At 33.7% G+C, this 16233-nt stretch overlaps 1 protein-coding gene across 5 annotated transcripts in view; it reads right to left on the bottom strand.

The window, feature by feature from the left end:
• LOC148284103 (protein lozenge-like) overlaps nt 1–16233 on the bottom strand; it is an 83623-nt gene that overhangs the window by 32877 nt on the left and 34513 nt on the right. For all 5 annotated transcript variants that reach the window (XM_088242670.1, XM_088242672.1, XM_088242669.1 and 2 more), the window contains exon 5: nt 12059–12262. In XM_088242670.1, the coding sequence (XP_088098796.1) occupies nt 12059–12262 (204 nt within the window). The remainder of the gene's footprint in view (nt 1–12058; nt 12263–16233) is intronic.

The raw sequence follows: 16233 nt of genomic DNA, 5'->3' as shown, positions 1-16233 counted from the left end.
TTTTGAGAAATAAATAGCATTTTTAGCTAACCCATAATTACCATTCGTTTCTCAGAGATGTTCATTTCTAAATATGTATCACAATAATTTGAAAGTGGTGAAAAATTTAACAAAAAAACATTTTGATTAACAGTAAATAAATTGTTCTTTTGAATTCTTTTGTCCTCACATCAAGCATGATTATATAAAATATATTTCTTTGAGGTTTTGTAGAACACCGTCTTAGGCGATTTAATAATTCCTAACATGAACTATAATAATTTATATTATTAAGTAGAATGCGAGTATTATCAAAAACAGGTAATCGTTAATATTGTTTTATATTTGTTACTAAACCGTGATTATTATTTTTAATATAAACTAATATTTATATTATGTATATATTTAACCCTATATTGAACATCCACATTACAACGGTAAAAATAATACTTCGAAAATTAAGTCACATTGATTTCATTCGTCATACTTCTAGGAATCTCATACATTGCCATTCTTTTAAACATCGAATAATTATTGGAATCCGTATTTTTTATGCATACGAGAATGGAAGAAATATTTTATCCATATTTTTAGTAAAATAATGAAGTGTATTTAAGAAACCTATTTAAAAAATTAAGTATTCGGGCACTTGATAATTAAAAATCTCATGTGTAAATATTAACATATCATGCAGTTTTATGGTATTTTTCTATAGTAATTTGTACACTTCTGTCATCAACAAAGCACCAATTAGTTCTACAGTACAAAATGCTAGCATGAAATGTCAATCTAGTTAACTCTAATTATTTACTAACAATCATTTCTTAGGGACCATTGACTCAATTTAAGTGTTAGCGAGGAGTGTAAGCGGGTTATGCAAAAAACTCGAATAAAAAAAAACAAGATGTGTTGGTAGCAAAGTGTTCTTTGAATTGAATTTAGATTTGTATTCACAGTAACGAGGTGTTAAAACGATGCTATATTTGCCAGATCGATATTATGGAAGTGGTTAGCCAAAATTGTAGGGTGCCGACATCAACAGTCCACAGGCCTTCGATCCCAAGCGTTGCCGTATATATAAACGGAAACCGAAATGGACTGAATAAAAATCAATAACTATACTTAATCGTAAATCCTTCGGCATAAAATGTATTTCTTGACATAATAAATCATCTTTATTGAAAAATCTTGAGTCATCAATTTTTAAGCAAGTTTATTAATACAACTTCTGATTCGACAGGCAAATTTACATAATAATCTGTGAGAATTGTTCGTGTAAGAAAATCTTTATTGTTCAGAGTTATTTTACCTACTAGAAAGCACCTTGCGATTCGTTGATATACCTTACAAAAAACTGCTACTGAATTCTATTTAATCAGTAAATAATTAATACCTTCTTTACATTCAATTAACGAATTAATAAAATTTGATTTAATCAAACATGTATTGTTTTTGCGCTAATTTGCGGTGATATTAAAATCGATAGAGGTAGGTTTGCAAAATAAATTAATGTGCTCATTATAAATCTGTAATAGATTTGTAATAAGCGCATTAATTTATAGTACTATCAAATAAACATATTTCGAAGTACAATATTTTAAGTATACTCTGATCCTTGTAGACAAATAAAGCTGAATTTTACCCTCAGCGGAATTTAAAATAGATTTTTAGAGTTCAATCCTTGACAAAGTTGACATGAAACTTGTTCTTTTTTTTTAATATTCCGCATCATTTTACAGTTCCTGGCTGGCACCTTAGCGTAAGACTGACTGCGGTTGGTGTATCGACTTATACAGTGCCCTATACAACATTAAGAGTGGATAAGGGAATTGTAATGATGGGCTTAAAAAGGCAAAAATTTCTTTAAAAATAATTAAACTAAACAAACTGTAAAGCTTTAAACAAAAAAATCAGTTCGACTTGACATGTACATAATTATTTTCTACTCGAAAAATTTCAGTTTTTGTTGCGATACATATCTACTATCTACATATATGTTACGAGGTATTTTCAAATAAAACTATCGCCGTGTCTAAAACAAGCAACTGGGATATTGGGAATGACATCAATGCGATGTGCGCTGTGTTTGACATTAATATGGAACATAGACTCTATGTATCTATTCGTATGTAGTATTTGCGCATGCAATATCAAGTTGCGATTCCTGATTAGCTGCCTATATTAGGCTTGTTGCGTGTGTTAAGTGAGGCGTTTGTTACTATTGATTTCCTGCGAGATTAGAACTCAGGTCAGCCGTCAAATGTCCCCGACTGTCCCTTCACATCTGCAGATCCAGAGATACATTACGAGACTAAACTTACAAATAATGTAGTTGAATTGGTAAAGTATGAAACCGCAATACCTTCCGACATATGATTACTGAGGTCACCTGCTTCTTATATACAGTTCACTATCTGACAGTCGAGAGCAATCGTACTGATGGATACTATTATTATATCTAATCATTTGGCAGTAACAGATGCAATCTTACGTTGAAAACGTCACCGATATCTTGACACTTTACGCACACGATGTGATACGAACACCGTAACTTTGACTAACGTGTTATTGTTCATTAATTCAAAATAATTATTCCAAATCACAAAATTCTTATTATTCTACATGGTACATGGTCTTGTACACATACACATTATACGTATATTATATAGATATTCCTTGAAGCATTCGCAAATTTGTCATTTGTTTTGTAACAGTTAGAACATGTCTTGTTGTACGGTTGATGTTTATTAAATTAGTTCATCAACCATTAAAGCGCTTTAAAGGAATGATATATAAAATTAACTTCACTTAAACTTTACTGTCATATATATACATATTTCCAAGCGAGACTCATATATTAATATATAGAAAAGAACTACAAGAAAATATTTAGATGACTTATCAACTATTTATGTGAATTTAATAAAACGTGGTACACATTTATTCTTTTTTTACGGTGGGTACAACACAATGTATTCCATTTTTGATAATTCAACCTAAAAACTACAAAGATATTCATGATAATGAGGAAGTTTAATGCTACAGGATATTGGATATGAAAAATGTTTTCTTACATCCGACAAAAATTAGAGCAATTAATTGTTCGGCAAAAAATCTCGAAAACGCATAAAAAAAAAACAAAACTTCAAACTAGGTCGTAAGTTCTTTGCAATCAACCAATGATAGAGAATTGTAAAAGACACACCAATCAGCGGAATTCACCGACAAGAACTTACGATGTCACCGGCGATGTAATTTCAAAATTCTAAAACTTAAAGAAAATCATAGCGCTGATAATATAACACTATCGAAAAAAAAGGCTTAGTTTGATTTGATAACAAATGAAAAAAATTAAAAATACCCACTAAACTTCCCCATTGATTTCCGAGTTTCAAAGTCTTAATTATTGAAATATATGTAATCTCTTACTCGTAGTTCGACATTATGTATATCATATAATTTGTATGTATATGTATTTAAAGTCGCTATTCTATTACTTTATCTAAAATCTAGTAAGGTATGGAAAACGAAATTGTCACGAAAAGAGACCGGACAAAAAAAAAAACATTAAAATTAATTAATACTAATTTCAGAAGTAAATTAGCAGTGAAATGAAAATACGAAGTCACGCCAACCTGTGAGCTGTAGCGGATACAGGGACTATTATTACCTGTTGAAAGACAAATGGCTTTCGGCTCATCCTTCTTATGTTGTGTGCCGACAAATAGAAAAGTAATATTTACACATAATTTATTTGTCTATGTGGTAGGTGTGCAAGAGAAAAGAATGGCATAAAAAATATTTTCAAAGACCTTCGATGTCTGAAACCGTTAGGATTATCCAGAAGGCGGTCTCGCGATACCCCACGATTCATTCATTTCTTCGAAGATGGCTATCGAGAGTCAGATCGGATAATACCGGACTTGTGATTGGCGATCACCCCTCGCTTCTAATTCAAAGGAAACGACCCGCTTTAATTAGAGCGGCGGCGGGGGAGGCGCCCGGGGAGAAGGAAGGACCCCCGATTCAGTCAATGAAGTCCGTATCCATTGACAAAACGCGGGGTTGAATTATTACGTAACTGCGGTATTGACCGTTAAACAAATCAAAACCTTAACCCTAATAATAGAATTCGTGCTCAATCGGAGGATCGGGCAACGCCGGGGTAGGCGGGGGAGGCCGGGACAAACCACAAACCGCAGGCTCGGTACAGCTCCCATACTCCGGCTACTGAGGAAATTACAAGTCAAGAAAAAATCTCCGAGGAAGCCTTACTACGTAGGTACTTGTGTACGGCGTACAAGTAGGTACCGGTATACCGAGTACCTGGCACCCCCTTCCCAGGTTCCAGTTGTCCGGTGAGAATCTCTGGCCCGGCATGTTTATTCACCAAAACATAATTGGAATACTGATACGGATTCTGGAAGGGTATCGATGACTTCCAAAAGGCTACAGTGTCTTCGTGAGCTGACGACGCGGTATAGTATCGTATCCTGTTTTCGAGAATTATTTTTTTCTAAGCTCGCTGAAGTGAACAGGAATTCACTTTGACGAATTAAAAAGGTTTATGATATGAAAACAAACGACGGTGCATGCTTTGCCGTAAATGGGATAAAAATAGCCGCTTCTTTTCGCTTAAAGTTGAGAATCAAAAAGCCGAGAAAGCACACAAAAATCCCTCATTGTAGGTACACGCTTTTTTTTTATTATTCATGCGCAAACCCCTGTGGTGTGTTAATGAAGTGCGAACCTTTTCTGAAGTAAGGAATAAGGCGGAAAGCGTGCTGGCGCCGACTGCAGTCTGCGGACCTTTACTCTCATCAGCCATCAGATGTGATGACGAGGAGGGGCCAGACGTCTTGCCGCCGCCGCCGGAGCTGAGATTACTACTCGTTTAAAGGCAGCGCCGTCGGGATCGTGTCCCGGCTTAATGGCGGACTTCTCTGCTTCTCGTTAATTAGGGTCACGGTACCGGTATCAGCCCAACTTACAATTTTTGCATTGGTTTTTAAATATTCAAATTTATAATTTTTTTTATAAATTAAATACTAACATACTTTTGTACATACTTCTCCGTATTTAAATTACCTCGAGGTTAGTTTTGGAAGTTGATAAATTTAAATCAGTTAACATCATTAAAATCGGTAACGGGATGGTAAAAGTTTACATTAAGGATCGAAAAATAATCGTAAAAACAGAAGAACCTCATATTTTAATATGGCCATTTCGAAAGAAGCTATAGAAAGATATAATATCATTTTTTCATATGAAAGAGCATCAGATTTTAGGATGTTTTATGTAAATATATCTGTTTTGATAAATGTGACAGATGTACCCTTTTGCAATCACATTACCGAAATATTTTGCTCATAACATATATTTATAAAAAGTACATGGATACAAAAAATAAAGAGAGTTTCTTCATATGTAAACGGTTGATAGAGCAACTAATCTTGGTCGAGATTTTGTAGTTATTATAAATATCGTATGTAAGTTCGTAATTGATCACATGATCCTATAACATTAGTCGAAAAAACATGATTAAAAAACAATATTATTAAAATTGTATATGGAGCTGGGCTAACTTGGCCCAAATCTGGTGAATTTCCCCAAGTACAAATTATTTCTTAAGTAGAGCATGAGTACTAGTTACATTATTGTAGGAGTCAACTTAAATAATGATTAAATTGCAGAAACAGTAAATTTACAACAAATTTTAAATACGTACACGATATTGCGGTGCCAACTGAAAGTGTTGCAAAGCTGTTTTCGTACATTGTTCCAACGCAACGTACATATGTGGTTTTTCATTTTATATCAGAGGTATTATGTAATGTTGGCGATTTTACATTATCTCTCAGGATCGACATAGAAGGTTAGGCAAAATTGGCTCTATTAAATATGTATTGGAAAAAAAATCAACTGTTTATCGCATTATTATTATTGAAAAATAGAGCAAATACTGTGTCATAAATTATACAACAAAATATTATTAATATTTAAAGCATTAACTTTGTGGTCAAACATTTGACTTAATGTTACTAAATATTTGTGTTTAACCACTTACGGACTTTTCTATGTCTACCGGTTTCGAGACGTACCCGTCTCTTCGTCAGGACACCAATCAAATAAGCATGAAACCAACATGCAAAACCCACTGTACACCTTCACATGCATGTGCTTATCAAAATGTATATCGTGTTGGTTTTAAGTTTAAATAAATTAAAAACTATGGTGAAGGTGTTTAGTGGGTTTTGCATGTTGGTTTAGTTGGTGTCCTGACGAAAAGACGGGTACGTCTCGAAACCGGAAGACATAGAAAAGTCGGTAAGTGGTTAAACACAAATATTTAATTACATTTAGTATACAACAAAAGTACAAAAAAATATAATTCCGCTATTATCGTGGCTAAACATATGTCAGGTGGAATGAAAAATACGGTTGTGGGTGAAAAACAGAACCAGAACCAGAACCCTGGATGAGTGTTTATGACACGATGATCATTCTCAGATAAAAATCCCGAAAAAGGAAATTGAGTGGCGATAAGTCCGCCTTGTAGTGTAGTGGCCTGGGCTTGATTCCCGGCAGGGGTGATGTACAATATCGCTTTTAAAAGCGGTTCTTCACTGTAATATTGTATTTATTTAATTTCTCGATGGAACTTGTTTCACACGGTTTGCTTAAATGAACGATGTGACAGACAAATTTACAATATATATATTGTGGTGCACTGACGGTGATTGGAATGTGGAAATGTAAATTCAATAAAAAAAACGCGAATCGAACCAGTATTATTAAAAAATATATATAATTAACCGTCCATTAAAGTTTAAAATTTGTTTTTGCAATGCGCGGATATGAAAACATGCTACAGGACCTCTAAAATGGATCCGGGTAAGAGGGGGTTTCCGTGATATATTTCGTTGTTCCTAGACTAGCACTTAAGCGTAAGACTGATCACCTTACCTTTTATGTAATAAAATTGATTCAGATACTTATATGCAGTTGAAGTCCCAATGCAGTATCCTATGCGCCACTCGGTGCGGATAGGGAAATAATGACGACGAAAAACGTGTTTTTCGTTATTGTTAATTTATATTTCTTTTCGTGGAAAAAACCATTGAAATAGCGATGTTCTTGCGCTCATACGAATATATAAAACCGTTTCCAAATTGTTAAAACAAAATAAAAAAGAGAGAACTAATTATGGTGGTTACTTGATTATCAAGATGTTAATAATTTATGTCTTTTGATTGCGAATTTTAATATAGTCGACATTATTTTGAAACGCATGATTCACCGTAAAACCCGCTCGCGCTGAAACACCTCTGAGTAATATGAATAGCCTTGGTTATAAAACTTGGTCGGTCAATTATTAAGCAAGAATAGGTACGATCTCATATGATAAATTAATTGAAATTTTACACAACATCAGTACAAGTTTTTTTCTTCTCTTAAATAAATATTTGCATTCTCTTGATTTACCCAAATATTTCAATTTCAGGGGCCATTTTCAACGAGTTGTAAATAACTCGCAATTGAACAATACACTTATCCCTCGGATCCGCGAGTTCGCGACAATAACCACGTGTCCACAGCCTGGTTGTAAGAGAAAGTATTTTTATATATTTAAAAAAAATAAAGAATCACATGGCTATTAATAAAGTACAGCGATATATGTGCTCTTGAGAAAATGATACAGTGAGTAAAAACTTATTTATATTTTAAAACGGTGTATGTACTCGTAGGTACTAGGTACGTATTATTTTGTTAGCGAATGGGAAATATAATTTATGCTCATTTGTTCAAGAATTACCTTTCCGAAAACAATGGCCAAGGGTAGGTATTTAAGGTTATACAAATGGTAATTGTGAAGAACTGATGGTGCTAGATGAATGTATAATTTTTATTTTGTTAATATTTCGTACTAACAATGAAGAACCAAACAATTCACAACAGTATGGTCAAATAACGTTGCAAGAGAAACAACCGATCAAAGCGTTTTATTTATAAGAGAAATAGTAGGGGAGACCGGAGCTAGTTGACAAACTTTTAATTTTTTATATTTATTTGTGAATTTTATTTTTAAATGTCTTGTGACACCGATATTAAAGTGTGTATTAAAAGCCGCAGCGAGACTTATTATTGGAATCTCTAAGTTCAGTCATATCACTCCACCACTTAAGGAATTACACCGGATACGTTTTCCACAGAGGTTGGAATACAAACTCTGTTGGCCATGTATGTATAAGTCACTGCACAACTCTGCCCCAGAATATCTAAGGGAACTCTGCATTCCTCGAAAAAGCTCGAATTTTTAGTGTTTCAGCGTATTAAAAGGCAAATTTTTCTACTTCTTTTAATGTAAATTTGTGATATGTAAAACTTGCATTTTTTATATAATCAGTAATTGCACTTTCTGGAATAATAAAATAATGTCTGTAAAACTGTAAAGTAGCTGTCGTAATTAAAAGTGTTATTGAAAATTTTGAAATGATAACTTTCAAAGTTATTTCATTTGAAAAAAAAGACATTTAGGAAAAACCCTCTCTTGGATTAAAGAAACCAATAAATGCATTTTTTTATGAATCTGAAACATCTTGCATTTAACTTTTGTTCTTATGAACACAACGATGAAGAGTTTTTAGAGGAATAGCCTAGACTACAAAAACACTTCGAAAGCATTTTTTCTGGACGAGATTAGTTGACGCTCTGTATGAACAAACCCCATGCTTAGTGTGTCGACTAACCTCAGTCAAATAAACAGAAAAATAAAATAATTATTACTCCTACAATAACATGTATAAAATTTCCAGAAATAGCATTATTGAGGCCATTCAATTATAAATTTCACACAAAATATTAACATAATTCGTAAAAATATTTAAAATCTTGTAGAAATTCGAAAACCCGTAGTTCACCAGAAAACAGCGCATGGATGTTGAGGCAAGATCTATGTGGGCGCTTGTATACTGACTGCGAGCGCTCTGGTGCTACGATGGAGTGATTTATTGACTTTGTGTATACATACCTCGCGTGTCAACTAACCCCGGTCTCCCCTACCCAAATAAGTCAACAAAAATGCGTACCTAATTGGTGATTTTATAATGCATTTCAAAATTATAATGACACGATTCAGCAGTAATTCTGACCAGAAGGATTTGTTTGCTTCATCAGATTTGAATGGTTTTCATATCCACGATAATTAGGAAGGTACGGGTAGTACATAAAAACTCGGCCCAAATTGTTTTTCTGTATTTGCTTGTGGAATGTACCGACAGAATTATAAACGTTTATGGCAGTAAATCGAACTAATAATAATGGCATCCGGTTACTGGTTTTATTGCTAGAGGCCGCGATCCTTTAACTAGCTAGAAATTGGGATTGTCCAATTATTATTTTCCTATTTCTAATCCATCCCCTTTCCGAGTACTGCAGTGTGTGGGTGGTATAAACAACTCTGAGATTTCAATTAAAGCTGAGATATTTTATAACTTAGATACTGAGAATCGATTGCCCGATTCCTCCAGAAGCATATTAAAACCAACGAGGAAATGCGCAACGCCGATTGACGAAGGAATAGGAAGTTATTAGCACGCTGAACGACACGGGGATATTCTGACTTCGTTGTGCGAGAGGTGAATGCACATACTTTGCATATTAAGAAAGTAGCGATAGGAAATCTGGTCACATTGCGATTGTATAAACTCTCCCGAAAGCGCCTATTCAGGTATATATTTATGATCTCGGTACAATATGTTCGTACCACTTTGTTCGGTCTGGAAATGGAAGCAGATTCGTGAAGAGGTAATAACGTGTTGTGGCTAACAGTGGCTGATATGTCTATACAATTGGTCAATTATTGGGCCAATAACCCTCTCCGGTCGATACAATATTCTTTTGTTTGTTACTCTCAAATAAATGGAGCTCCATTGATGTTGGCGTGAAATTGATATTGATTTACAAAATATTATAGAGAAAACATTATTCGATTTATCGACATTGGTCGCTAAACTTAGTCCGGGTTCTAGAGTGTGACGATCAAAAAGTGTTATTTATAAGATGCTTTTATGTAATAACTATGCATAATACATGCATAATAACTTTTTACGCGAATCATTTACACATTGAATGTCAAAAATAGTTTTAGTAGACAAGAAAATCGTATCAAGATATCTCTAGATATTTAATAACAATACAAAATAGAATCAGAAGCAATTTATTCCTTGTGTAATTAAATTAAAATGAAAATTGATAGTAAATCGTTATGTAGGTGTACACTAAAATTTGATTTGAGTAATATAAAAATAACCACAGTTTACTGTTTTTACAAAGATGGTCTACTGAAATTCCAACATGTTATTATATTCAATACCGAGTAAAATGAAAGGATAAATTTATTTTTAACTGACTGTATCGATATAAGTATAATATAAACGCAAACAATACTAGTACAGCCCGAAGAACTTCAGTGACCAAGATAAATGCTCGTAGATTCTGTACAAGAGAGTTTCGTCAGCCTCCGACTTCAGTAGTCTCGGCAATAGTATTATAATATTGGATAAACCGGTAGCCATTTCCTATGGCAGCTTTAATACGTCTAGATCATTGGTTCACATAGTTTTTTCACTTACTCTGCGGTTTCTATCGCTGGCACTGGTATGAATCGAGCGCGAGTTATATCGAACTGAAGGCAATCACAGTCGGACCGGGTCAAAAAAACTAATCTAACAGCACGAAATAAAAATTCAATGTAATCATCGGAAATAAACTTGGTAGCGATGTCACGTAGACGTAAATCTAATATATTTTACTGCCCCATCTATGTGAGGCGAGCTTAAATAGACGCACAAATTACCGTAACAAAATATAATAAATAATAATTGGAACGTGTAATAAACGAAACGGCCGGTGTTTGCCCGGTGGGAACATTTTTGTGTAGTATTATTTCGACGCTTTTTGTTCAGCTTCTTTCTAGTCTAATTTTGAACTAGAGGAGTCATGGACCGACAATAATAAACATACTATATCTGCCATGATTCTTTTAAACATAAAAAATATATCCCAATTAGTTCAAATGCAATTAATCCAGCAAGTTGTATTAAGTATTACAAAAATTGTGAGAAAACTGGAATCGGCTAAGAAAATGAGTTAATTATCGAGCAACGAAAAATCAAAATCTTGCGAAACGAAGAAGGCAACAAACTAACGTCCATTATGTTAAGTATCAGTTAAAACTTTTTTGAATGCTTATTATTTTGAAAAGACATCATAAAATAAAACATAATTATTAAAAACACATGGAATACAGTAAAACTAAAAAAATCAAATAGAGCATGATTATTTTTTTTTGATTTGAAGATGATAACAATACCTTTAAATTTCTCTAAAACATGTTTCTCTAAAGCACGTTTTAAAACGTCACCGTTTTGTCCCAATTATTTACCAATAATTATTATATTTCATATCGTATCCCTATCCGCACCTGATGGTACACAACGGACTGCATCAGGAAACCAAATCCTGATCATCTCTTTATGATCACTCTTACGTTTCAGATGCCAGAGCAATGAAATATCACCAATCAATCATATGCCGCGCCGTCATCACTTTTCGTACTAAATTCTAGCGAGTATTTTGAACCAGTAAATCTTTATAAAATCATGGCGTTTTCAAACAGCAGAAACGAAAAAAAATACTACACTTTCCTTTATGTTTCTCAGGTGTTTTAACTCACAATCATTATTACTTTAAACTACTTCGTCACTCTTTTTTCATATTATTTTTTTCACTTAGAGCCGAAAGATATAAATTACCATAATAAATAACTTATAACTACAAAATAAATAAAAAATGATTCGGAATATGTATTAGAATAGCTTCGAAATAGAATACCCCGAGGCTGGTATTCTAAACCCTCTCGCGGGGGTAGAGAACGCGTGGAAAATACTAATTTACGTACAAAATCGAACTGTAGATAATATCATCGAATTTTACAATGAAATCAGTGTACTTTTGTATAAAGTCGTAGATACTAACCAACCAGTTGAATTACTTTGAAAAACTAAGAGACACTCACCATTTGGCTGTATATTGGCGTTAGGTTTGTAGTCATGGCAGTTCTGAGTGCCTTGGGAGGAAAGTCTCCTCCTGTAGGCGTGCTCGGGGTAGTGTAGGGGCACGTGGCGGGGGGCGGCGGGGGGCTGTGGGGCGCAACCCAGCCCTCCGCGCAGCTGCCCGCCCACCATCCCCTGTCCTGGCCATAGAGGATTACCCAGCTCGTCTGAGGAAAATTATTTTAACAAATATTAATAGCAACTGGTTTAAATGAAGCAAGGAACATAGAAAATATCGTCTTGTGATTTCTAGTCGCGGCACGATGCTAAAGAATTTAAATATCTCCTAAATAAATAGGAATAATGGATTCAGTTCTATTACATATTTCACAAAATCAACAATTTAAAAACAATGAGCCAGTTTGCGTATTGCCAAACTGTCCACTGACTCAGCCACCCAAAGTCTGTGCTTGACTACTTTGTGCTGGACTACTTTGTGCTATTTAAAACGCATTATTTGCTGAAGCGAACTACTATGTAGAAAACTCTGTATTGGTATATGGGTAGTTTGCACGCATGTATGCATACATGCATGTACCAGAGGCGGTTCCTTAATATGTGCATAAGTGCAGTGCACTGCCAAGTAAAAATATGTGTAAATAAATTACTAATTGATAGTAAGATTCTCATGTAATACAAAGAAACGGGGGTTCATTGCAATATTATACTTGTACAACATTATATTAATTTAATACTAGCGCCTAGCGAGATCGACTCTAGTGAACGATTTTTGCATCTTGTTTTCATTTTTTTTTTTCTTTTTTTTTTTTCTTTTTTTTTTGCACCACAACAGGCCAGGAAGCCCAATTACAGTGGTGAATTACATTACAGAACAACCAGGCTTGAGAAAAATCACATTATTTTTTTTTTTGTGTTCTCACCGGGAATCGAACCCGGAACCTTCCGTGCGCGAGTCAAGCGTCTTGACCACTACACCACGGAGGCCGTCTCTGCATGCGCAATCGTCACTGTGCATTTTACGTTTTGCACAATAATTTACCCTGAATTTGTATGGAAAATACCATATCTGCAAAAACCGTGATTTGAGTGAAATAGACTTCGCTTCACATCGGCAATAAGCCGGGTATAGTAAAAAATCAGAAGATTGTAAAATTGAGAAAATATTGACCTGTTTTTGGTCCTATGTTAGTGTTGCTGGCTCACGGATGAAGGGTTCGAGGTTCGAACCTCGTTCAACTGTTACGATTTTGATAATATTTATAAAGTGTATGTGAAACCAAAGACCGAACGGTGAATATCACACATTGTGTAAACAGATCACTTAAACCTAGTAATGACAAATAAACTTCCATATTTTTTTATATAAAACGTTTGTTGGAATAGAAACATTGATTCGTCGATTTCGATAAAATCTCTCTGGTTAAATCCAGTATTTGTTAGCTAAGATTTAAACATACTCATTACGTAACACAACTATTTGGCAGAATAAAAACTTTATTTCGAAGACAAATAAAAGTAAATATCGATGGCGGAAAAGAAAAGTTCCTAAGCGACATGTAGTCTTCTTTCCTTTTTAATTTTTTTTTAAAATAAAAAATCTCATATTTTAAATTTTGATTTAAATGATAAAGGAATCACGCCAAAATAATAGGTATGTATGAGATTTTTTTATTAGTAAAAAAGGGCTCTTCTGTAAAGTTGTTGCAACATCCCGCTAAGGAACTTTTTCCATTCTACCGTCGATATAGACACAGACGACATTTTGACGAAAACAAGTCTTAACAAAAGGATCATAATAATAAATGATATCAAGTCTCTTGTAAAAATAACTAAAGCGTAAGAAGAATCACAATTAAAGAAGGTCTCGAAAATAAGTGTTATTCTTCGCTTTCATTTAAGATGTTTTATATTATTTGATGTCGGTACCAAAATTACTGAAATACAATAAAGCTGGCATTGATATTTGTACCTGTTTATGAGTAAAAGGCGGTATAAAAAAGATTTCCTGTTGCTCCATTTAAAGGGCAAGGTAATAAGGTGCCTTCTTTGTTATCGACACTCGCACAAATTGGCCAGGACTATTAAAAAATTAGCAATGAATGGCCCAGCCCCCCGGGCTGTTCTGTAACCTGACATATGGCGCCTGAGCACATCAAGTACTGTATATATATAAAAAATACAGGTGTGGATTACGTCGTCATATATTTTTGTTAAAAATACAAAATAAATATAACAGTGTACCATTGTATTCTTTCACTGTCCCATGGAAACTAGATAAATGTGTACTGACCATGTGTGATTAAAAATTGGCTGTGGAACCATAATTGATCTACCTTTTATTGGCGGAAGGCCATCTCGACAGTAAAAAAGTAAATTGAAAAAAAACTATATTTTTAAGACCCATGACACCTTGTTGTTCGCGTGTTGTAATGTTCAACTAGAAAAGAAAGACTATGTTTTGAATTAAAAATCTTTACTGCACGTATTTAATGTGAAGAATGAAATTTTTTCACAGTTAAGATCAAACATTTACCAAGTTTACAACTTGCCAAAGTGATTTCTTTACACCCTTTACGTTTATTTTTCAAAATATACACCATTAAAAATCTCTGTAAGACTTCCAAATGCTGTTATTTAAAAAAATAAATTCGACGGTGTTAAGACAACTTAGGAAGTAATCTTAAAAAATGGTCCAGTTCAAAAATGAGTTTTTTTTCCAAAATATTTTTGTACATTTATTTAAGAGCATCGCTTTTGCTTGAAGTGTATCACTATCACTTCTATTCGCACGAAAATTAAGTGTTTTTAAATTGCCAAATTTCAAATTTGGTCAAGTACCTCACTGTTCTGCTTCAATATAGAAACTTCCAAAACTAAAAGTAATATTTACTCAATTTTAACAAAAGTGTAGCTGACCATTTTTGAAGATTACCTCCTGAACTGTCTATATTGACAAAATTCTTATCACTATCCAATATACACATCCTTATTAAGGTACTTGTTTACAAAATTGTCTAAATAGTGTCCGAAAACAAATAGAAAACGATTAAATTGAGTCGCTAGAGAAAGTATACATACAAAAACCTAACTTGTATCGTTTTATTATTTTCGAGTAACGTTTTTTTTATATTTTTTATTTAAATTAAATAAGTACTTTACTAACATAGCTAGGTGTTTTAGGTAGGTATCACATATTTAAAACAAAACTATAAGTTTTTCCTGTATTTGAAAGTAAAGATTTTATAGATGAATCACTATTTTTTTATTGGAAAAACGTGATAAGTTAAATATTTCGTTGGATTTATTACAGCAAAAAGTACCTTTTTATACGGGGTAAAATGCATTATTGTCTTCTTATTGCGTTTTTTATTATTATTACATTATGAAAGGCATAATTTTAGATTTAAAGAATCAATAAAAACTCGTCAATGATCACGTTCGCATATCCAGTATATTTATTTTTACGTGCTATTTCACATGCATTTATATATTCGATATTTAAATAACCAATTGGTTAAGCATATTGTATTCGTTTACTATTGTTATCGAGTGCAATATGATGTAATGTGCCGCGTAGAGGGCAGTGTAATGTATACAGTGCATAGTATTGTCTAAATCCGGCGCTTGTAACACGTTGTCTACCTGGATGAATCGCAATTTATGAGTGCCAAAATACACGCACGACATGCCTCCTAAATACATCATATTGCTAGTACCTATTCAACTTTTAAGAACCTTCATAGGTATTGACGGGGTCTACGGTCGTGTCGCACGCACGGAAGGAATGCCGTAGTGTGTCGCTGCCCGGTTTTTCTATTAAAATTGGGCATCGATATTTACGAATGCACAGGATCTTCGCGATGTGATGATTATTATATCTGAGGATAATATTAACGTTGGTTAATTACGTGTAATCAAATTGAGCACGTTTTTTCTTGTCATCGGTTTTTTTTTATCAAAAACCATCTTTACAATACTTTTTTACCGATTTGACTTTTTTACTTTTATTCGACGGTCATCCACAAAATAAGATTATAACATACATGTAAGATCAAAAAACGCTTGTATTTAATAGAAATTTACAAATATATTTAACTATTTTTCAACGTAGCCGCCGTCGAGATCAAAACATTTCTGTAGTCGGGGCACCAGTTTTTGTGTGCCTGTGTCATAGAAA

Source organism: Micrasema longulum, unplaced genomic scaffold (assembly GCF_059751315.1).
Source record: "Micrasema longulum isolate JH-2025_06_02 unplaced genomic scaffold, ASM5975131v1 h1tg000154l, whole genome shotgun sequence".
NCBI classification, from domain to species: Eukaryota; Metazoa; Arthropoda; class Insecta; order Trichoptera; family Brachycentridae; genus Micrasema; species Micrasema longulum.
This window is presented reverse-complemented; position numbering and strand designations above follow the sequence as displayed.